At 48.1% G+C, this 24,355-nt stretch overlaps 1 protein-coding gene across 4 annotated transcripts in view; it reads left to right on the plus strand.

Annotated features, from left to right (window-relative positions):
• Window positions 1–707: 707 nt before the first annotated feature.
• The window catches only part of rasal2 (RAS protein activator like 2), a 62,529-nt gene continuing 38,881 nt past the window's right edge, over window positions 708–24,355 (plus strand). For 3 of the 4 annotated variants that reach the window (XM_087831837.1, XM_087831836.1, XM_087831838.1), the window contains exon 1: window positions 708–1,289. In XM_087831837.1, the coding sequence (XP_087687963.1) occupies window positions 1,163–1,289 (127 nt within the window). In that variant the 5' untranslated portion in view covers window positions 708–1,162. Of the gene's footprint in view, window positions 1,290–11,530; window positions 12,124–24,355 lie in introns of those variants that run through there. The other variant, XM_087831842.1, reaches the window with a different exon arrangement.

Here is a 24,355-nt window from a genome sequence, read left to right on the forward strand (position 1 = left end):
TCTATGTTTTCCTCGTATTTACGTGTCTTTCTGATCTCGTGGATCTGTTTTGAGGCCCTTTTTTGATCACCCGGGCTCTCTGGACTAGTTTCGGGCTTGTTTGTTAGTTTGGTGTCATTTTTAAAGTTATTGAATAAATGTCCTTTTGTTTTGAGTCTTTGTCTCTGTGGTGGGGCGTGGTCTGCGGTGGCGTGCAGGGAGGGCGGACGCACCTGCACGGCATCACGCCCGCCACGTTAAAACACGGGGACTCGGGTGTGTGTGGTGTGTGGTGTCGTGAATAAAATGTCCGAAAACACTGATCCCTGGACCCGCCGTGCCTTATTCCTGCCACAGTCTCTTTGAACTGTGGGTCACTGGACTTGTTTTGCAGGTCATCTTGTCACTTGTTGTGTGCGTGTTTGTAATGTGAGTGTTTTTGTGGATGTTTATTACAGCTTACAGTCGGGTTGGGTTTCTTTTCGGGTGTTTTCGGTCGTTTGCGTGTCTGTGGGGTTACTTTGCACCACCTACGCGGTCTTTTGTGTCGTCACGCTGCGTGTCTGTGGGCTGAGGCCGAGCCGGACCTCGGTGCGGATGCAGAAGATCCTCCGGGCTCATTAGAACCTGGTAATACTGACTCGTGTCACGTGGTCAGGTTCAGGGAAACATCCCGTCAGCCAGACGTCCCTGCGCGCTCCTGACTCTCCTGGCAGGAGCGCGCCCGGTCAGGCTCGTGCCCGTCCCCGTGCGGTGGACTGTGAGCAGCGGCAGCGGCAGAGAGGGGCAGCCCGCCGGAGGCACAGAGACCACCGCGTGACTCTCGGTGTCTTCCAGCGGCTTTCGCGGACCTAACGGCTGCCTCTGTGTGGACTTTTCTCGGGGACAGAGGTAGGGGGCTCCCGGCCTCACCTGGACGCTGGTTTGGAGGAAGTTTGCCCCTTCAGCTACGCCGAGAAGCGGAACAATGAGGGAGAGCCAGCCGGGCAGCCGGACCCGAGCTAACGGCTAACAGGGAGCAGCTGGGCGGTGAAAGCGACCAAACTGTCCCGTAACGGATCCTCACGACACTTTTCCCGCTTCCTCTCCGCGCGTGGACACTTGGACTCGCCGCTCCGGGACTGGCTCACACTTGTGGAGGGACACTTGAAGCCACAGCAAGTTTTTTTCTCTCCTTTCGGACATGGAGACGGACTCGCTTCCAGGCGACGTGGATTCTCTGCGCGGCGGGCTGAGCCTCCTGGATCCGCTGGTGGACCGGATCCTGGGGGACGCTGTGTCACAGCAGCAGGGCTGGCTCCGGGTCTACGGTAAGAAAAACACACTGGGGGGGGCAGGACCGAGACCCGGCGGCCGGGCGGGTCTCGGGACCGGGGTCAGCAGGTAGAGAGGGCACCGGCCACCTTTCGGATAGCCAGGTATCCGCCTAGAGCCCAGGCCGAGGTCATGGAGGCCACCGGGGGGACCGGGAGCTGCAGCTCCGTGAGGTTTCGACTCTTAGACTCCAGACTCTTAAACTGCTCTGGTTCCCTTACACTCGTAATAATCCCTTAAAACTTTCTTGTTCTCTGAAAGTTGAGGGTTTAAAGCTCAGACCTCCTGAAACAGACTTACAGGAAGCAGAAAAGGTCTCACTGAGTTTAGTTTGTCAAAATAAAGCAACAACACTGTTCTTAATCTGCACTCCAAAACAGCTAACCTCAGTAATCTGAATCGGGTCATTTGGTAGTCGGGAACCTCTCAGATTAGATTAGGGTCACACAGTCCTGCATGTCTTCAGGAAGCAGCTCAAAACCACAAAAACGTCCCAAAACATTCAAAGTAACCATATAAATGCCACAAAACAAGAGTGTTCACCACAAAAAACAAAAACAAGTCCTAAGTGACCAAAAAGAGACGCAAGATGAACCAATAAAGATGTTAGATAACTTCAGAAACGCTTAATAATCTCATAATAATCAATACATGACGGAAACTAGAGTCTAAAGTGTCCAGATCTTTAGACTGAGACGTAAAGTGATGAGAAAGTGTAAACAGTGGCGTTCGTCCTGAAAGCTGACAGTGTTGAGTTTTATTCACAGTCGCTGATGTTACTGTTATAAAGCGAACAAACCTCAGACACCCACAATAAAGCCACATGAATACAGCCACGAGTTTTCATCTTCCAGTGTGTAGCGAACGAGAAGCTGACAGAAAGGTCAGAGGTCACTGAAACTGTAAGGAGACGTCTTATTCGCAGTCACACGGGGCCGTGTGGGGCTCTGAGTCACAGCGGCGTCCTGTGAGGCAGAAAACGGTAACATGACTCAGTTTTTCTGCTCGGACTTCACACGAGAGGCCGGTGCTGCAGCTGCTGGCTCATGTTTCCCTGCAGGACTGCTGCTGCTTCACTTCCTAAAATAAAAGCTTCAGAGCTCTGTGAGACCAAACAGTTTTCCAGGACAGGCGGTCACATGGCGGCGGCGGCGTTGGCGAGGACTGAGGATGCACTGAGTAATCACTGATGGCTGCAGTGAATTACAGAAACTCTTCTGTGTTTATTTAAACTCACCTGAGGGACACGGCCTGCAGGTGATTTAGCCTCAGGTTGATGCCTTCAAAGGATCCTGAAAACATGGGAGAAATGGGCGTCTGAGTAGCTGCTCTGAGCTTTGACCCGACGCTGATAAGGATGAGCAGAAGAGAATGGATCATGTTGCTTAATGTGACATCAGAGGGTGAATTTTAGTGTTTTCTCCTTTCAAATCTCCTTTTAGATTCAGAATGGAAAGTCAAGAGTCACACCTATGCAAAACACTCAAAATAACGAAATTAAATTCAAAGAAGTTCAGAATGAGACATAAAGTAACTGGAAAGAGTCTCCAAATGACCACGAACACGTGGAAAGTCATTTCTTAAACACAAACAACCACAAAGAGGCTCAAACTGGCCACCAAACAATGAAACACGACTCTAAATCCCACAACATGACGGTAGAAATGGAACAAAATGATCACAAAGGGATGTAAGCAAAGAAAGCCACAAAAAACAAAGTCAAGAACTACCAGAAAGATGCACAAATTAATGATAATAAGGTGCAAAACTAAAAAACCAGTTCAAAGTGTTGAAACCACCACAGAGTGAAACACTGAAGAATAGTCTGACTACCTTTAATCACCTTAATGGTCCCAGTTATAAAGTTTAAACTTAATTCATTCAGTCTCAAATCGAGTTTCTTGATGTTAATGTAAGAATAAAGTCGTGTTTGTCACTTTAGTCCTAAAGGCTCCGGCGCTCCATGAACTCATCCCAAACTGGGAATAAAGTGGACGAGTGAGGCTGAGGTGATGGTGACGTCCTGTGAACCGACAGGGTGGAGCGTTGGAGGCTGTTACGATCCATCACTGATCACAGACGTGTGATTATAGCTCACAGGCCTGAATGCAGCGCTGCTATCTGCAGCTGCGAGGCTGCATCAGGATGTTTGCTCTTCCTCCTCCACCTCCTCCACCCTCCCGCTGTTGGCAGGGTGTGATGTCAGCAGCCAGTTTGTGCCGGTGATCTCACCGGGCAGGACTCCGGCTCTGGCATCGGGTCCTCGCTGCCCTCCGCGGCTCGCATTCCTCAAATAGATTCAACAATGGCTGCCACCGTGCTGCCTTCAGGTCCACCTCACTGCAGAAAAATGCAGCGGCGGGTCGTTTGTGTTTTTCTGCTGCATTCACATGTTACATCAGAGGGTGGGGTCTCCTCCACCTTGCCGGTGTGTTTACAGAGCAGGCTGTGTTGAGTTTGTGCTGCTGAGACGGGAGGAGGTTAGTGCTGGAATTTGTAATCAAAGAACACCAAAACCTGCACTTCCTCTTAACGTCCACTGGAGGCTCCAGCTGTGAGTCTGTCCCACAGATGCCTGTGTTAAAATGTGCAACTTTACAGCAGAAATAAAAGCCTGTTTAAAGTTAGCATTATTAGGGGGTGTGGCCTCTTTGACCGACAGGTGGATGGCGACACAGGCGGCTGTAGCTGCTAGCTCTCTCCGAGCTGTCACCCCTGGTGCTGTTGGAGGCTTTTGGAGCATTTTAATGACATCATGTGACCTATATGTTGTGTGTTACGTTGTGTTTCAATAACTTTATTTGTGGTGGACGTTCTGCCCTGATGGACGTACGACGCTATGAAGCGACCAAAGAGCGATCGATGCGAGACGTTGATCAAACTGCAGATGAAGCTCTTCCTGCTGCCGCTGTTTGAATCCAGCGTCTCTCTGAAAGCATCCACAGAGTGCATTATCCAGAGAAAGGCTGCTGTACGTAAGCCTATTAAAGCTGACCGCAGACAGAGCCTCCTCCTCCTCCGGCCCACCGGCTGAGAGTGTCAGGAGTTAACACGAGGACGTCACGGATTAATCGTCAGGCCGCTCCGAGGATTCATCCGGAGAAGAAACGATGAAGAAATTCAAATTGGCTGCAGCTGAAACGTGAAAACCTGTTGGAGGTGTCTGGACAGCAGACTCGCGCTCCGAAGGTTTCCCTCCTCCTGCTGTCATGTTGAAACCCCACTGAGGTTCTCAGCCTCCATATTGGACGGGGATTCTGGGAGTTTGCTGTCGGTGAGCCCATTCACACCTGAGCTTCCTGCGGGACTGACGGGACGTCACGTTGCTCTGAGGCTGCACGTGAGGAACGAGCAGAAACGGATGTTTTCTTTGGCCGAGTCTGTTCTGTAAAAAGTGTAAAGCTGTCGTGAGTGGGTGCTTTCCCAACTTTTGGGATAAATATAGTAGATCTTATCTTGGAAAACAGGATGTTTACGTCCAGAAAAAAGGTTTACTGATGGGACAGATGTGCAGGAAAGACGAGCCGATACATCAGCTGTGGTTGTTTTACTGAAATGCAAGCAAAGTTTGAGAAAAACAAGGTGATGGGTTGTTTTTGTTTTCAGCTTTGATCAGATTCCTTCAGATGTGAAGTGGAATAAAACACGGATACAGAGCCACACCAGCTGATTATTTAACAATATGATGGTTTCTGTCAGCTTTTCAAACTCGTATTGAAATACTTTAATTTTCTGATTCCTTCTGAGCTGGAGCTGTCTGCACGAATCAAAGAAACGTTTATAAGCAGGAAGAAGCTGGAGAGAAAGTGGCGAAGGAGTCTGTGAGCAGTCTCAGGGTTGTGGACAGACTCGGTTGGTTGCACCACGTGAGAAATCTGGCTGGAAATTAGAGCTGCCACAAACGATTATTTTGATAGTCGACTAGTCACCGATTATTTTTGCGATTAGTCGACTAATCAGATCATCATCCAATGGACGTAAAACTATAGATTATTGCACCAGCAGCATCTGCTCTTATATAACTATCATTAGCTTACAGCTTTAAGTGTTTAAGGTATGTGCTAACTAAAAATAAAGACAAGATGATAGTTTATTACATTTTAATGACATTTGCAGATTGTTTCTGTGAAGGTTAATAAACTCCTTGCTATCTAAAATATAACAGGACACCGGAGTAAATTCTGGAGCATCTCACACTTCTGATAATCAGCTGTCTGCTTGACGTTTATTCAGCTGTGTAAAAACTATAACTTTAATCTCAGCCAAACCGATTTACTCAGGAACAAATAAAATACTAAAAAAAGCCAAACAATAACATTTGTAAGTTATCTAAGTGACTTATATATCATGTTTAACCTGAGTAGCGAAAGACGGCGGTGGGTTTGAAAACGATTTGCGGGAGTCCGGTGTTCTCACGGCTCTAGTTAGCCTAGCCCCCGGCTAGCTATCGAGCTAGTGGCTAACAGACGTCTCCGAAAACGTCGGAGCGCTTTTGAAAATATGTGGTGTCTTGATAAACTGAGCAGATATTTGAGGTTTACACAGCTACATTCTCGCCTGAAAATATGTTAAACGTTTATTTTGTGACCCAGAAAGAATAATAAGAGTAATATTAAAACTAACTAGCTGCCGCCATTGTTGGAAACTGAGCTGGGCTGCGCTATGAATTCTGGGACACAGCTTCTTCTTCTTCGGGGTTTAACGGCAGCTGGCATCCTTGTACATGCAGTGCTGCCATCTTCTGTTTCAGTCCGTTATTACACTCTTAAATCCTACTACTTATTCCTGCGTCTTTTGGGATCTTACAAAGCTTCAAACGACACGTCGACTATTAAATCAGTCGTCGACGATTTTGATAGTCAACTAATCGTGGCAGCCCTACAGGAAATAAGCGGTTAGCTCGGAGAACAGCTCGATCTTCTGTATGAGTGTGTGTCGTCTGTGATGGCTGATAAAATCCTGGATCTTTCGTGTGTGTGCGTAAACAGACGGGACAAGATTTAGAGCCGGATCCCAAACGCGGGATCCAACTGCAAGGCTCGCCTCAGCGCTTGGCGTGGGCGTGTCCGTGCCTGACGGTTTGATGATGAGTTGGTGAGGACTGAACGATGGATGTGATCCACTGGCGTGTGTTTGAAGTGCTTCATGTTTGACGTGGAGGAATGGAAGACGTGGTCGTTTGCTCTTCAAACTGAGACGCGTGTAAACGTATTTTCTAAGAGTCGGATTGATCTTCGCGGATCTTCAGGGAATCTCCGCCCGGAGCCTGTGTGTCTGAGTGGCGGTGTGGTTCATCAGTGTCGGGGAATGGGTTCAGGTCTGAGCGGTGGTCTGCAGGACAATGGAGGCTGATGGGAGCAGGAAATGGAAAGTTCCTCACAGGCCTGGCTGTTTTCAGGATGGGGGCGGCGAGGCAGGATTTCCTCTCTGAAACAAAACAGGAGCAGTCCTGCTTCTCTGCACCAAAAAAAGCTGCTGTCTATTTCAGGGCAGGGTGGGAAAAGCACCGGAGGATCCTCGGGGACGACACGCACTCGGCGTAATCACACAGCGCTGGATGTGTTTTTATTTGTCTGATGTGAAGGGAAACCAGTGCTGTTAGGGTTTGTTTTAGATTCAGGAGAAAGAAACTGAATAAAAAGATTTGTGTCTGTTATTTATAGATGTCAAATGAAATAAAGTGTTCATCCTATACCTTTACAAAGAAACCCTCTCTTAGCTCTTACACTCTACCAGACTCCATTCACAAAATCTATGATTTTACATCTCGTAACACACAAGCTGTTTGTCTGCCTCCTTGAAGGATTATGGTTCGTAGTCTTGGACCTGAATGTTTTCACTGTTTGTTCGGGATCTAAACTGACCAATAAAAATGCAAAAGTCACACAAAGTAAACCAGCAATTTTTTTTTTTTAACCTCGAGGTAAAAGATGCTGTTGTCAGTGGACTGTGTGCTGCAGTGAGTTAAAGGGTTTTAGTGGGTCAGTCACAGGAGTTTTGGTCTCTATAGCTAATTTATCTACCTCATTATAACTATAACTAATTATAACACACCTGGTTAAATTGTATTGGGGCTTAAAGTTTACAAAAATAGGGGTGTGGCCTCTTTGACAGGTGAACTTTCCAGATGCTTCGTATTTTTCTTCCCTTTTCAGAGGTTAACGAGGGGAAACCAGCTTTCCTGTTTATGTGTCACATGATAGCAGGCTCCTGCATTCAGCAGGAAGTAATCAGATTACTTCAGAGGACGTCTGCTGCTCTGAAAGCTGTGAGCAGAGAGCAGAAGTGGATCACTGTGTCAGAGCGGCTGCAGATTAAAGCCTGAGTTGTGGATGAAAATTGGATTAGTCAATCGTCTGAGCACCAAACGCTGAGGAGGACGCTCACACCGCCAAACAACCAATCAGACACCTTATTTGTAGTTTAAATCAACACCTGAGTGTTTGGGCGATTAAGCCCGCTCAAAGTTAACTTGACCTCGAGAACGTCGGCCGGCTCGTTTCAGGCTCTCGTTACGTGATTGTTATGATCAGCCTGTTTGTCGTAGGCTTCACGAGGCTCTAACGCAGATATGTTCAGCTCTGTTTAGGCTTCAAACTCGGAGTAGAAGTTGACTTTATTGCCTCGGGGTCGGTTAATTTGGAAATAAGTAGTTTATCCATCAGATGCTTTTATGCTCCTGGAAGAATCCTTTGATTGATTTCTCCAAATGAACTTTGTAAATTGTTGGATGGGCCCCTTTTAGCTAATCTGAAGTGTGTGTGAATGATGGGAGGTGTCGTGTGGTGGTGTCACAGACCGCTGCGTTGATCTACCGTGCCGCTGCTGTCACAGGCTAAAATCTGGAGCTGCTTCGGCTCCTTTCAGATGATATTTTTGGAGTCTCCTCACATCCAGCCGCTGATCTTGAACTTCCTGTTTTCTGGAAGCGTGCTCCGTCCTCAGACCGTCGAGGGCCAGCCCGCCGGCCTCCAGCTGAGACTCCAGCCTGGATTCCTGAGCTCTGAGTGGCTTTGGTGCTATCAGCTGCTGATTTACAGCTCTCTTTATGGCTGCGAGTTATTTTTAGCTGGAGGCCGCTGCCAGCTCTTCTCCTGGCTTCCTGCAGGACGGAGATGAAAAGTGAACAAAGTGGTGCCTGATGAATGGCAGCAGCAACTTTAAGCTGTTGCCCGGGTCAGTCCTGCAGCCTGTTCTGCTCATGTTGCAGCAGTTTTATGTGTAAACATGTGGAAGATTTCTGCATCACTTTTTGAATGAATGCAGACACATTAATGAAGAATGAGAGAAGGTGAGCAGTCGAACTAAGGCTGAGCTGAGTCTGCAGTCAGAGAGGTTTCTGTCGCTGAATCTGACAATCGATCACGGATCAGTTTGTGCTTCTGATCCACTCTGATTGTGTGCAGAAGTTTGCATAACACCGATTCATTTTAATGCAATAAGACTGTGAATTAAACCACAACACTCACCAGAGACGTTTTAATCCACGTCTTCCGTGTCACTGCTGGCTTCCACCTGACTTCCTGTTTGTCTCCTCTCTTCCTGTTTTGTTTCCTTTCTCTGGAGGAGCATAAATGTTTGTAAGACTTCCTGTTTGGCCTTTAAACTCAGGAAATTGGGGAGAAGCATCAGTCCGGTTCAGTCAGAGTGAGCTGTTAGAATCAGGCTGGTGTCTGATTGCAGGTAAAAACGAGACCTGCCCGAGCCTTGATGTTTTCTTTGCTGCTTGATGGCTTTTGGGCGACTTTTCAGATGAAACGAAGGACTTAAAGCATGTGTGGCTTCTGAACTGTCGGTCCACACCTGGAAATTGTAATTTAGATTTGTAATGTTTGAGGTATTTATGATGTTTGACGTTAGCGAGCCGGTTTCTGTCGATCGTATTGGAAGTTTATCCTGAATCCATTCATAGAAATCTGTCCACAGCCTCTTAAGAGGAGCTTTCATTACTTGTAAGATTTATTTTTTGCATTTGTCCTTTTTTGGACAGCACAGTGTAGCTCGGAAAGCAGGGACAAGTATGAAGGAATGAAACGCAGGAAACGACCTCGGGTGGACACGATAGCCTTCGTTCGCCTGATCAGTCAGGTGAGCTGTAGCAGCGCCCGGTCTCTCATTTTTACATTTCTAAAGGAAGTGTTTACAGCTTAGACTTGGCGTGAACATGTGTTTAAACTGGCGTGGAAGAGGAACCGCTCGTCCCGATGTTGACCTCTGGCCTCACACTCGGTCAGTCTCCGCTGGCTCGAGGAGGACTCGCCTCCCTCTGAGTCCTCTTAACCTCCCCGAGTCTTAACTCTGACCTACATGCAGTGTCGCTTCATTATCCAATCAGGGCTGATATGTGGGTCAGCCAGGGCGGCGTGCCTTTAAAGTCCCAAGAAGAAGAAGGTTGATCTGAGAGTTGGAGAGAGTTTGATCCTTTTTCCTGACGCCATCATGTTTAAATCCTGCAGGAGCTCAGCTGTTTTCTGTAACGCCGTCTCAGTCAGGGACTCTGATCGTGGTCGTTCATCCGTCCGGTCTGTTTGTACCCAGTTACACAAAATGAATATCCTCAGAGGTTGGAGATGTTGGGGTCGTGTCAGAGACCACGTTTTGATTCTTAAATGTGTCAGAAGTTTCTATTTATTTTGTATTATTTTGAAAATGTTTGGATTATTAAAATATGTTAGTAATAATCATTAAAAACTATTTGAGACTTTTTGGGTTTAAATTAAGTTAAAACTTCTCCCAAAGCTCCGTTTTCTTGGTACTGCGTGCTCGCCAAAACCTCTGCACAGGAAGTGTACTTCCTGTTACAAAGCCGCACTGACCGTCTCATAAAAACAGGTCAGTTTGTGTCCACGATCAGGGACAAACGACTTTTATGAGACCAAGCCGACCGGCGGGTTGGTGAGGTCGTTGTTGCGGGTCCCACAGACTCCTCCTCCTCCGCGTTGGGCTGCAGTAGGTCTACGCATCACAGACAGGGATGGTTCCTGTTCCTGTGACCTGATTGGTCACTCTGACCAGAACCTGCCATAGGTGGTTCATGAGCCATTCATGGGCCACTGGGGGGAGGAGCTTGTTGAACAGCTGGTTGATATTTGTTGTTTTTTTCCTGTCACAAAGTGTGTGATGATATATATTCGGGGTTGTTTACAGCCTGAGCTCGCCCTCAGGTTGTATCCTGATGTTTGGCCTGCTGCAGGTGAACCTCCAGCTCCACGTGGACGACTGAACTCACACATAACCTGCAGCCTGAACAACAACGACAACAAACCTCATTTCCATGTTATGAAACTCGCGGAGGGAGCTGCGGGGATTTTTCTATCTCGCTTCTGCTGCTTCAAAGCTCCTCTATCAGCGGGGCTTGAATAAAGTGTCCTCAGAGCTTCTCCCTGCTCTCTGTGGGACGCTGCTCCTGTTTCCTCTCTGGTCACAGAGGCCTCGGGGGGGGCGGGGGGACATTCTTCAGTCCTCATGAATATTTAGGGGCTCACAACATGTGTGGAGGCCTGAGAGCTCAGAGATTTAACCCATTAAACAGAGACTGACTAAATTAAACCAACTATACCGGGTAAATGTTTTTGTATCAGCGCATCCAGATCTTATTCTGGCCTGTGTTACTTTCATAGACAGTAAACGTACAGATCTTGCCTCCTACGAGTAGAATAAATGGAAATAGGTATTATAAATATTCGAGGACATCACTGACTGAATTTGGCGCTCTGTGGGTTACTTTCAGCTACCGAAACCCTTTTTCTTTCCATCCACCTACTACTTCCAGCTGCCCACCCTACACCACAGACTACAACCCATCCTGGTCCCTCGCAAAGTGCATAAATCGCCACTGTGGGAAGTATGAAAGGGGGATTTCCCGCCTATTTTGGAGCAAAATTCAGGCTGTTTGCAAACTGCAGCGAGTCTGCAGATCTAAATCCATCCATATGATTCATTACGAGAGCTCCGCGTCATTGTCGTTGCTGCTGAATAAGAACCAAACCAGGAAACTGATCAGAAAAAGGAGAAGCTGATGCTCGACGCTGTAGTCTTCGTAGGGGAAACCACAGTCTGCTGCTTTGCCTTTGCTCAGCCCTGATTGGCTGGCCTCGGTCTTTCTCTGGCTCTTGACTTCCTCCCAGGAAGACGAACGTCAGCCCACAGAAAGCGAGCGAACGGCAGCTCCAGCTCGGCGTGCACATGAGGACGACCTGACGAATCCTCATCCGTCCGACCCGCCGGGGTCGTGTGTCCGTGTCACAGCACAGCTGTCGGCGAACCAGCGGTGACGGCCATTTTGGGGGCCTCCATCTGCTCGTTGCTGCCTGGAGGAAGCTTGCGTGTGCTAGACGATGAGTGGAAGTGGCGCCCACCCTTTGATCGGGGAGGGTCTAATCCAGGGGACCTTGTACCACTGGCGCTTTTACAGGAGGCCCTGGCGGAGAACCAACACCCCACCGGCTTCTGAGCAGCTATTGGACAAATACAAATGGGAGACATCTGCTCGCCAGGCGCCGAGGTCGGCCGGGACGTCCACTCCCGAGGGCAAAGCACAAACCATGGAGCCTTCTCACCGGCGACTGCTCAGCCTGCCGAGGTTCGGCACCCTCCCAAACCCGAAAAAACGGAGCGGGGAGCCCGGCGCCCTGCAGAGGATCTTTCTCCGGTCGATGTCCGAGCCCGGCGCCGACAACGACAAAAACAGGGAGCCGCTCAGGAAGGTAGAATCGGTCGCCGAGAGGAGCACGCCATCCGTCAGCAGCTTCTTCAGCTCGCTGTCTCGAAGGATCAGCAAAGTCCTGAGGGAAGAAGGCGGAGGCAGCGAAGATGAAGGAGGCGAGGACGGTAGGGCTGTCTACGTCATGCTTTTTAAAAAAGCTTTCTTTTTAACAACTTCATTTTCACTTAACTTATTACAAACACGATGAGATGAAGAGCAGACCGTTGTGTTGCCTCCGGCTCAGGAGGTTTGACGCCAACACAAATAGATTCCCCATAAAGGGAATCCCCCAGAACTCTCCACAAGTCTTCCCGGTGATTTTCTCTCAAACAGCAGAACTTTCAGAATAAACAGGAACCTCGTTCGGGGGAAACCGAGCTGTTAAAACCGAGTTTTAAATCCTTGCCTGATTGTTAAAGAGCAGTCCGCTGGTGTGTTCGCTTCAATGTGCTCAGAGTTGGTTTGTTTTTTGGGATCAAAGTTTTGAAGTCTAAAGTTTGCATTCTTAGGTGGATGGAGACGCAGGCGGGTGTAGCTGCTAGCTGTCCACTAGGCTTCACCACAGCTAGTTGGAGGCCCTGAGCTGGACCTCTGGACCACGCTTGTGCTTTTGGAGCTTTTTAAATGACATCATCTGACCTGTAATATGGCTGCTGTGAGGTTACTGCACTTAGACCGTCGCTAAGGTCTGCAGGGTTCTACGATTTTATTTGGGCATTAATTAGCATTAATTAGCATTAATTAGCAGGTATCTGTGTGATGCACCACATTCGGCATAATTTTCTAATTTGTTTGTTTGTCTGTTTTCTTTTTCTTGAACGGTGTGATGTCGCTCTGGCCGTGAAAAACTCAGCGGTCAAATTAAATTAAGAGCAGTCAGATTCAGCTGGATCACACAGGTCTATAAAAAGCATCATTAGTGTGAATAAAGAGAGCGAAATCAGTCTGTCTTATCAATACGGTGTAATTACCTCCACTAGATTACTGCCTCAGAAACTGACCTGAACTATTATTACGACGATGATACAAAAATCCCCACATGGTGAAGTTAAAGCAGAGTTTGTTTCTCTCCTGTGGCCCCTGCAGCTTTATTCTACTCTGAGGGAGGAAAACCTCGGCTGTCCTTTGTGCTCTCAGAGAGAGGTTTCCTCCTCCCCCCTCCTCCTCCTGCTCCTGCTCCTGATTGAAGGCTGGAAATCTGTCTGCAGCTGCTTCACCAAACATTTACATTCATGCAGAGTGTGTAAAGCTCAGACAGGCAGCCAGTCTGAAGGTTAAGTCATGCTAATTGCAGTTTCCACTACAACCTCACGTGAGGAAACATTAGAGCCTGCAGATAATAAATGTGTGTTTTCATGCAGAACTCGCTGCTGCATCAAGTCCCATTAGTTCTCCAACACGGCTCCTCTGGATACGAATAATTGTCTGAATTAATTCTCTGATATCAGAGCCACAGAGATCTTTGAATAACAAAGTCTGTAGAAATTCAGAAAACACAATAAAATACCCATGCATGTACGCAGAAGAAGCTTTTGGACATCAGGGAGAAAACAGACCCGATTCTGAAATCAGTTTTATGCGATCAGAAACGAGTCGTTGCAAAAATCCATCTCAGTCCAGTTTGTTTGGGCCTGAATTATAAATAATTTCAGGGCGAATGAAACCAGGAAGTGATGAAAGTCGTGCTAACCTGTGCACAGGTGCACCGAGCAGAACCGGGTCTGCTTTATCTTTGGTCTCCTTACGGCTGTGCAGGTTTGGATCTTTGGCAGCGTGCCGGCTCTCCTCACCTCGCCGCCTCTTGTTTACCGTCAGAGCTCAGGCTGTCCTTTTCAATCAGACGCTGCACGTTTCACAGGCTGCAAATGCAGAGTAAATATTTCATGCTCGGGCGCATTAGGGACTGAAACGCTGCTCAAAACACGTGATGTAAAAAATACACAGCAGCTGATCTGAGTCCACCGTGAGCTTAACGACGTGCACATACATGTTCCTGTGAGCTGGGACCTTCTCATAGCATCGATGTGTGAACTCTGATATTTCCTGACTCCAGAGGTTCCTTATCACAGATTTTATTCCACCTCCTGTCTCTGACCTCTGACCTCTCTCTCACTGAAAGCTTGTATTATGAGGGAAATGGGCTCTGTTGTGGTGACCGTGTCAGATTAACGTGAGCCTCTGGGCATTGTGTCTCTGCTTCGCCACAGTCCGACCTGTTTGATAGACGCATATATTTCTGTCGTCATCCATCATCCTGAAACGGAGATGATCCGTGTTATCCGTGAGCTCCCAGCATCCCCGGCACGCCACGTTCATCGGAGCATTCATCGGAGCGTTCAGCCTCGCCGGAAATTTGAACACAGCATCGAGGAGGAGGAGGAGGAGGAGGAGGAGGAGGAGAGCTGATCAGGGATGTAGAAAAAGATTTAATTTAATCTGTCTGAGCTGGTGGTTTATGGGAAACTGGTGTGAGAAACAGAAGCTGCTGATGTGCTGGGAGCACTGGTGGGAGCTCAGCCTGCATAGGCCCTTATTTGCTTTACTTCTAAACCTGCTTCAAATTATTAACTCAAGTTCCCATAATGCTTTGGGGAATGTAGAACTGTAGCATGAACTGGGTATCAGAAGTTCCTGCTTGTGGTTTTACCCACAGATGTGCAGAAAACGGTCCGATTTTTACCTCAGTGCTGACGAAAACTTCTCTCTGAACTCTTTCTAATCAGGTCCTGACCTTGTTACAGACATGATCTTAAAGCAACCTTAGAGTGCTCCTAAAACAAGTCCAATACTATGCCCAGAAACTGGTCCGCAATAAGTTTCAATTCAATTCAATTTTATTTATATAGCGCCAAATCACAACAAAAGTCACCTCAAGGCGCTTCATAGATACAGAGAAAAACCCAACAATCATATGACCCCCTATGAGCAGCACTTTGGCGACAGTGGGAAGGAAAAACTCCCTTTTAACAGGAAGAAACCTCCAGCAGAACCAGGCTCAGGGAGGGGCGGGGCCATCTGCTGTGATTGGTTGGGGTGAGAGAAGGAAGACAGGATAAAAGAAAGGAAAAAAAGTTTAAAACCAGTTCTAAACTAAACTGAAATCAAGTGTGAAACTAGTTTTAAAGCAGACCCACAGCCTGAGTTTGGGCTGCTCCATCCCAGTCTCAAATCTGCCGGAAAACGTTTCTAAAAAGTCCAAAGTCCAAAACATTTAAGCCCGTAAGTGGTTTAAAACCAGTCTTAACTCAATCCCAAAATCAAGTTTGAATCCAGGTTCAAAGCAGTGCTAAATTAGACCTAAAACAAGCCCAAGCTAAAGGCCAAATTCAGTTCCAGAGCAGGTTTTAAACCAGTCTTGATTCAAACTGGGAACCAGTGTAAAATCAGTCATGAACAAAATCTGAAAGAAGTTTTAAAACTTGGCCTAAAATCAGTTTTAAAATCCGGTCTGAGCCGGTCCCACGTGCAGTTGTGATGAGTGGTAATCTGAGCCAGGCTCAAAACTTCAGTTCACCAGATTTACTCTTCAGGGTCGCCGTGCCCCAGAGCCCGTCGCAGGGCGAGAGGCGGGGCACACCTGCACAGGTCAGCCTGCTCGTGTCAACTATAAACTGCAGCTCCGACGATGCTGGCTGTAGAAAAGTGTGCTGGATTGCGTCTTAGTTCCTGCTTGTGGTTCACCCACAGATGTGCAGCCAGCTCGGTTCATTTCTTAAAAACATGTGAACGCTCGGGCAGGTTCAGCACGCAGAGCGTCTGGTTTTCTTTCTCTATGATTTCTACACCGTCGTGCGGTCGCTCAGAGCGGCGATGCCCCACCAGCCGTGCCAGCAGGGTTAGTCAACACGACATGACTGTGTGCACACAAGAAACTAACCCAGGTCTTTATTCTGCAAACGTTTCTCCTCTACTTTATGATCTGTCAGGTTGTTCTGCCTCAGACTTTGACGTAGTGAAACCCAAACAGACCAGAGTCTGTGAGAAAATTCATCATTTTAACAAAAATAAATAAAGATCAGCTTTCCGCTGCTTTCTGTTGCTTAACTTTAATCTGCAGAAAGCCTCAAGTCACCGTGTTTGATTCTGCTGTGACTCAGCAGTAATGAAGAGCACACAGAGCAGCACAGTGAAGTGTTTGTACACAGTTTCAGGACGGCAGTAAACGTCTGCGTGAACACAAGCGGCTGTAAACAGACACAGTGTGAAAGTTTCCAGCATGCCCAGAGCATGCTGGGTAATAAAAACCACAGAGCTCTCACTTCTGTAAACACACACACACACACACACACACACACACACACACACACACACACACACACACACACACACACACACACACACACACACAGAAAAGAGCCTGATTCACCCTCCCAGTTCTCACACTCAGTCTCCATGTGAGAATGAACAGCTACTGCTAAGTGGGGTCTAATTAACCCAACTGTGTGTGTGTGCGTGTGTGTGCGTGTGTGTGTGTGTGTGTGTGGCTGAGGCAGGACATGTGTGGTGGTGTTCTGGCTCACGGCGTCCTACAGAAACCCTGTTAATCAGCCATGTGTGTGTTTGAGGCCAGAGGCCAGGACAGCTCCTGCATACTCAATGAGGTGTGTGTGTGTGTGTGTGTGTGTGTGAGTCTGTGTGTGGCTTCAGAGCCAGCTCAGCTCGTCCTCATTCCCAGAGATTAAATGAAGCAGTCTTATTGGCTCTGCCTCACCTAACTCTCCGTGTTTTTTATGTCGAACACTTTGGCTGTTTGTGTTTGGACCTCGTGAGCACAGACTCTTCATCAGTCTCTTACCACACGTTATCTGAGGCTGGTGCTAACATAACCAGTACATCAAAGCACTGATACAAAAAAGTGTGATGAGGCAGAGTCATGATGTCATGTGACCCTGTGTGGACAGGAAGTTCAGACAGCACTTCCAACCTTAAAGCTAAACTGAAGCTAAACTGATGCGTTATGTAAGTGAAGGTCCTCACACTGACAGAACAACACGTGTGTGTGTGTGTCTTCCTTTTGTATGTAAATTGGCCCTCCACAATAAAAGCTGGGTAACAAAAGCAGCCCTGAGTTCATTAACCTTTCGGTGCTCCGAATAGCGGCGGTGGGAACGTGGAGGCTCCCACATGAATGCGTCTGAAAACAGGTTGTTTTGTGTTGCAGCCAGAACCGTCCAGACTGGACTGTGTGACGGCGCCGCCCTGCTCTGGGTCCACAGGCGTTTGGCAGGATAAACCCTTTTTTTTAACCAGACGGCTGAATATTCAATTCAGTTTTATTTCTACAGCGCCAAATCACAACAACAGTCACCTCAAGGCGCTTTATATTGTACAGTAGATACAGAGAAAACCCAACAATCATATGACCCCCTATGAGCAGCACTTTGGCGACAGTGGGAAGGAAAAACTCCCTTTTAACAGGAAGAAACCTCCAGCAGAACCAGGCTCAGGGAGGGGCGGGGCCATCTGCTGTGATTGGTTGGGGTGAGAGAAGGAAGACAGGATAAAGACATGCTGTGGAAGAGAGACAGAGATTAATAACAGATATGATTCAATGCAGAGAGGTCTGTTAACACATAGTGAGTGAGAAAGGTGACTGGAAAGGAAAAACTCAATGCATCATGGGAATCCCCCGGCAGCCTACATCTATTGCAGCATAACTAAGGGAGGATTCAGGGTCACCTGGTCCAGCCCTAACTATATGCTTTAGCAAAAAGGAAAGTTTGAAGCCTAATCTTAAAAGTAGAGATAGTGTCTGTCTCCCGAATCCAAACTGGAAGCTGGTTCCACAGAAGAGGGGCCTGAAAACTGAAGGCTCTCCCTCCCATTCTACGTTTAAATACTCTAGGAACAACAAGTAGGCCTGCAGAGCGAGAGCGAAGTGCTCTAATAGGGTAATATGGTACTACAAGGTCATTAAGATAAGATGGGGCCTGATTATTTAAGACCTTGTATGTGAGGAGCAGGATTTTGAATTCAATTCTGGATTTAACAGGAAGCCAATGAAGGGAAGCCAAAACAGGAGAAATCTGCTCTCTCTTTCTAGTCCCTGTCAGGACTCTTGCTGCAGCATTTTGGATTAACTGAAGGCTTTTCAGTGAGTTTTTTGGACATCCTGATAATAATGAATTACAGTCGTCCAGCCTGGAAGTAATAAATGCATGAACTAGTTTTTCAGCGTCACTCTGAGACAGGATATTTCTAATTTTAGAGATGTTGCGCAAATGGAAGAAAGCAGTCTTACATATTTGTTTAATATGTGCGTTGAAGGACATGTCCTGGTCAAAAATGACTCCAAGGTTCCTCACAGTGTTACTGGAGGCCAAGGTAATGCCATCCAGAGTAAGAATCTGCTTAGATACCATATTTCTAAGCTTTTCAGCACCGAGTACAATGACCTCAGTTTGATCTGAGTTAAGAAGCAGAAAGTTAGAGGTCATCCAATATCAAAGCAAATGTGATTTTTAGGATCAGAGACGGGAAAATATTGATGGATGATTCTGTTCTCACGTCTGTGTCTCGTACCGTGAGCAGTCCTCCTCCTGTCGAGGATTATCGATCTCTGAGCTGCTGTTCACTCGTTTCCGAGGCCGATACCTGTGATGGACTCGTGCCCGGGCTTTTTTGACACTTTACTGAAACGTTAGCTGTGAGCTGAACTGACTGAGTTTGAGTGTTTACGGAGGTGTCAGAGGGTGCGCTTGATTCATAACACAGCAAATTAAAAAAAGCTTTGTGGTGAAAAGTGATTTTTTATTTTTAATAATTTGTTTTCTGCTGGAAACTAAAATTACGACTGAAATCAAAATCCAGCTAATCTCGCGGCTCTTACGTGGACACCGCACAGTTGAACGAGGTCAGGATACTTTCCACCCCTCCCACAGGACACGTGACAGCTGCGCTCATCGGCGTCTTGTGACATCACAAGAACCGGTGGGTTAAACAAAGCCGTCGTACCGGACGTTTCCACGCGTGCTGCGGCGCCTTTGTGAACACAGCAAACCTCCTCTGCTGCTCCCTCAGGTGATGGGAAGCGAGATTGCCGCTCACCTTTGACCCCTTTAGACCGCCCCCCCTCCGTGCAGGCTGCCGCCATGATTGACAGCAGAGGGAGAGAATCTGCTCTGCAGATGCAAATGCAGCCGAGTACAGCTGAAGTCAACACGTTTAAATATTAAACCAGCCGCCGTCGCCGCTGCCAGGACGCGTCGAGCACAAGCGATAACAAAGAACCATCGATTAATGATTGATTGGAGACTCAGACTATTGATTCATTATCAGAGCAGCAGGAACAGGGTGAAGGGCCAGCAGGCTGCAGCGTCACACATAATGAGATCATCAGCTGATTTCATTTTCCACAAACCAATAAAATAAAATGAACTCGACATGATTGAGGAAAACTGGAGCAGGAAAACTGCAGCTTTTCCGATCAGCAGAGCGGAGCTTCATCGCGTCCCTCGAGCGGAGTGCGGTGGGGGAGGTCGGGGGGTTGGTACATGTGTTAAGGTGGCATCCACACGAATAACTGGACCCAAAGTTTCCCAGCAGAAAGCTTCACTTTGAGCCAGCGATGTGGCTGGTTGGTGGGCCTCGGGCGGCCTGTTTGGGCTGTGCTCGCTGCTCTTGCACGGCTGCTCTTGCACGGCTGCTCTTGCACGGCTGCTCTTGCACGGCTGCTCTTGCAGGTTTAAATGCAGCGAGGAGCTGCAGCACAGTTCAGTTTCTGCTGAAGTAAAATGTCATAAAAATGACCTCCACACCGTCCCCGTACGCGGCGTGAGGAGCTGTTAGCAGACTCGTGTTGACGTTTCTGTGCTGCTGAGCTGAGTGCTGTCTGCGTCGTCTCCAGAGAGCAGCGCTGACATCAGGAGGACCTGCAGCAGAGCGAGTTTCGGCTCATCCGGCACATTTTTACAGCTTGAACTCACAACAGCGCAGCGGCTTCATGTCCTCGTCTCTGGAAGTGTTCGTGTACAGATCCTGTAGTCAATTCCCCAAAACGAGCGCACTGATATTTCTAACAGCCCTTTGTTTCATTACGTCCGTCTCACGGCAGCTTTTACAGCCATAAACTATAAAGTGAACCTTTAATTTCACACAACGTCCATGTACACGAAGTAAAGTTGTTAATTAGGAAGGTTTAGACAGTTATTCTCAGTACTCAGCTCATCCTCAGCTCATAGCGCCACCATCAGGCCAGAGTTTAAATTTCTCACCTTGTTTACTATTAAAAACAACACGTTTATGCTATATCGACATTTATTAGCTCCAGCTCTGTGATTGGTTACGTGTGGAAACACCATCGCCACCTAGTGTCCAGGAGGTGTCATGATATATTTACATAAATCCGTCCAAAGGCTGAGTTTTGGAAACGTTCATTTTCAAAGATACTTCAGTTTGTCCACACATCGATCATGAAAACACGTTTCTTTCTCACACTTGCAGCTTTAACGTCTCGACGGTTTTTCCTCCTCCTGCCTGGACGCAGCGCAGCTTTACAAAAACACTGTTTCTCTGTCCAGTCTGCTAATTGCTGTAATTTCCTCCCTCGGACAAAAGCTCCTCTGCAGCCTGTTTCACACCTCAGAGCTGCCGACGGCTCCTCTGGGTTTAACGGCTGAACAGCTGCCTGCAGAGAAAAGCACGGTTTCCAGCTGTGCGCCACAAAAGCTGCTATCTGTAGGTTGGCTACTGTCGGGATACTGCGATGCCGTGTTTGGATCGGATGTTGCTCGGCTCAGAGTCGTTATGGTCTGCTGTCAGAAGAGGATGTGTTGGTCATGTTGGGATGTGCACAGCTAGCATGGTTCAACCTCACTGGTCACAGGTTGGTGTCCTCCATGTGCCGATCCCAAGCTGGGATAAATGGGAGCTTCTGGAGTAAAATGTGTGCCGAATCAAACACACGGCTCCATCTGCTGGAGCGATTCCTCAGGAAGGGGAGGAGCTGGCCGTACCATTTTTATTTTATCGACTTCCAGCGACACGTTTCCTCTCTCCCATCAGCCAAAAATAAATTCTGCTCTTATTCCTGTGAATTTTCTGCTTTGCTTTCCTCGTCTTATCCGATCACATGATCAGTTTTCACCAGGATCTCTGCACTCCCGTGAAGAACTCCACCCTCACTGTTTCCATAGGACTCAGGAGGGTCAGCCAGGTGCTCGTGATCAAACACATGGACTGATCTCTGCTCAGTGTGCAGCCCTGGAGCGTCCTGGTGGGACACAATCTTCACAGCTTAGCTTTGCAAAGCTGATCAAACCACACGGCTTCAGGAAACGTGACAGATGAGACCAAAGTGCAGACGTTCGCCCATAACACACAAAACCAGCACGTCAGAGACCTCAGACCGACTCTAAGCACAGTGGTGGAGGGTTTGTCAGTCACTGAGTGGACCATAACAATCAGCCCTCGGCCTGACTTTAATGCTGTGAAGCTTCAGAGAGCTGTGCATAAACAAACACCTGCAAACCTCAACTGGAGCAGCGCTGTAACGAAGGGTGGGCCAACGTCCTCCACAGTGATGCGAGAGGCTGATAACGCCACACAGAGTACTGCTGCTGAGGGAGGCGCCACACGGGGGGAGCTCAGGTCTGCTCAGGTAAACCTCTCTGACTGCACGTCCAACAAATCTTCCCATCAAGCCTGAACAGCTGCTGGAGCAGCAAATATTTTATCATCATGCAAATCGAACAAATATTCTCTTGTTTACGTCTCCATCACTGCTTTGTGCTGCTTCCCTGGTGTAAGGACGCCACGTTCTCCCTCCATAATCACGTTTTCCAGAACTGCGGCAAAGCTGCACACAGTTGATTACATGTGCATCACATCAACATCTGGGGAAGCACGAGTCTCTCAGAACATCTGTAATCTGAAGAGTTTCGTGTCTTCGTTAAGTGATATGTTTGATTCCCTTTATTTAAGTCAGGAAATAGTTGAATTAAGTTAAAAGTGCAGCCGTTCACCTCTGACCTCCACGTCTGATTCACAACAGGAAGTGTGTGCTGGTGTTGATCTGTGTGCGTTATCTGCAGACACACCCCTCTCTGTTCTCTTTTTGGTTTCACCTCCCGACTTCCTGTTGGACCATCCCATCTTGATAAAGCAGCAGCGTGACGTCACCGCAGTATGATTGGAGGAAAGCGTCCATGTTTACCGGCTGCTATAGCAACTGGGCCTGCCTGCTGCTACAGGTTGACAGACAAAGCGGCCTCTGTGTGTGTGTGTGTGTGTGTGTGTGTGTGTGTGTGTGTGTGTGTGTGTGTGTGTCCCTGCATTAGTCCTCTGGGAGCTGTGGTGTCCCGGCAGGTGTTAGACACGACTTCGGGAACAACACAGCCGGATTCTTATTCCCTGAGTTTGACTTTAAGACGTTCATTGATCTGTTTTTGAGTGATTTGGGGAGAAACATGTTTTTGTGACCTGCTAACTTCACCTGTCTGACTTTTCATTGGTTCGCATTTTTGGGCGGCGTGCAGGTGTTCGGTTTGCAGGGTCGGGTTTCTGGCAGGTGGAGTTTCAGCCTCCGTCAGTCTGCAGCACGAAAATAACCGTGTGAAAAACAATGAGAGCGAGTCCAGATACACTCATGTAAACACAAACACACAGAGCGCCACGGGCACGCCCAGGGTGTGTGTGTGTGTGTGTGTGTGTGTGTGTGTGTGTGTGTGTGTGTGTGTGTGTGTGTGTGTGTGTGTGTGTGTGTGTGTGTGTGTGTGTGTGTGTGTGTGTGTGTGTGTGGAGAAACCTGACTCCGGCCAAACCTCCACTGGGAATGTCTGCGAGTCCACCACCTGTCCCCACACACACACACACACACGTTGGGATGTCGTATCTTGTGGGGACATCTGATAATACTTTCTCTGACCATAACGACTGTGACCTGTTACTAAAACCACATTTTGAGTCTCACACACAAACACAAAGTTTATTTTGCCTCGTTGTGACCCCTGCAGGTGCTCTGCTCACGGGCACGTCAGCAGTTGATACGAATGATTTGAACGCAGTGGGAATGAACGTGTATGAGCGGCGAGGGGAGACCTGTTCGGTGTTTCAGACCGTGAGTTTTGGAGCGTGTCCACCTGATGTGTTTTTATCTGTTTCAGTTTTTGATATTTCTGTGAGCATCAGAAGACTTTTATCTGCAGATAAATGTACAGTTAGGATGAGTCACGTGTCAGTGTGGGACAGGTGTGGCCTCAGGTGTGACTCAGAGTGAAGAAGCTTCGGCTCAGACGTGGCACAGAGCAGTTCAGCCCGACACGTGTCCGCTTTGCGTGTGAGTGGAGCGCACGGACGACGGAGATCAAACATCTCACTTCGCAGTCGGACGCGCCTCGCCGCCGACATCGAATCGCTTTATAAGAAGAGTTCATCAGACCATCACGCGGCCCGTTTGGCTCATCAGCTGATTGACGCTCTGCAGATTGCGGCGTGTCCGGTAGCAGCAGACAAATCGTTTTCACGCTCTGGCGAGCTCGTCATCCCGCCGGCCGGTTCTGACCTTTTCACCGGGCCTGGATCATCCAGCCGCTCGGCAAATATAGAAGCTTAATCCACGCAGGCAGCAGCAGAGGGGGGACTTCCTGTGCACCGCCACCTCACAAAGACCGCAGCGTAGTTTCACAGACGGAGACCGAATAAGTCGTGACGGAGCGCAGAAGTCCGATGTCTCCGGCTGCTTTCAGTCTTCGTCACACGAGCAGCTTCAGGTTCAGATGAGTGATGGCAGCGGTTAATCTCAGCAGATATGAAAATGTGATGACTCAGCCCCCGCGCACAGCTGATGACACAAAAAGCTTTTTGTGTTCAAAGCTGTAAAGTTGGATGTTTTAACGTCGGAGCCTCAGAGGAGCTGCAGCTTTTGGAGTTTTCAGCCCTTGAAGTTGCAGATTTGAAAAAACTCTCACTGTAAACGTCTTCAAATCTAACGAGCCTCATGATTAAAAGTTAATAATCAGTTATGAGAGAATTGTGAATATATGTGGAGCATGTCAGCACGGGGAGGAGGGATTCCCCTGCAGGAAGCACAAAAACAAACATCTGAAGCTCCGCTGGTCTCTGATGGACGTCTGCGTGGAGCTGTGTGGGGTTTAAACCAGACGAGCTTTGTCTCTCTCTCCTCCTCTCCTGGCCGAGCATCGCCGTGGCGGTTCAGGCAGGTTCGTGGTGTTATGTAAGGCCGGCGTCCGGCGGCGTCCCATCTCTGCTTCCTGTCTTTGTTCGGCCCTCTGAGGCGTCCACATGTCTCTTCAGTGGCAGCAGACCTGAGATCAGCTAATTATGCGAGCTGGAGTCCCTCGTGGACAGGACGAGACAGAAACATCCAATTATCCTTCTGTTCGCGCTCGCCGCTCTGAG

This window comes from Neolamprologus brichardi, chromosome 18 (assembly GCF_056152115.1).
Source record: "Neolamprologus brichardi isolate AB-2024 chromosome 18, ASM5615211v1, whole genome shotgun sequence".
Lineage (NCBI taxonomy): Eukaryota > Metazoa > Chordata > Actinopteri > Cichliformes > Cichlidae > Neolamprologus > Neolamprologus brichardi.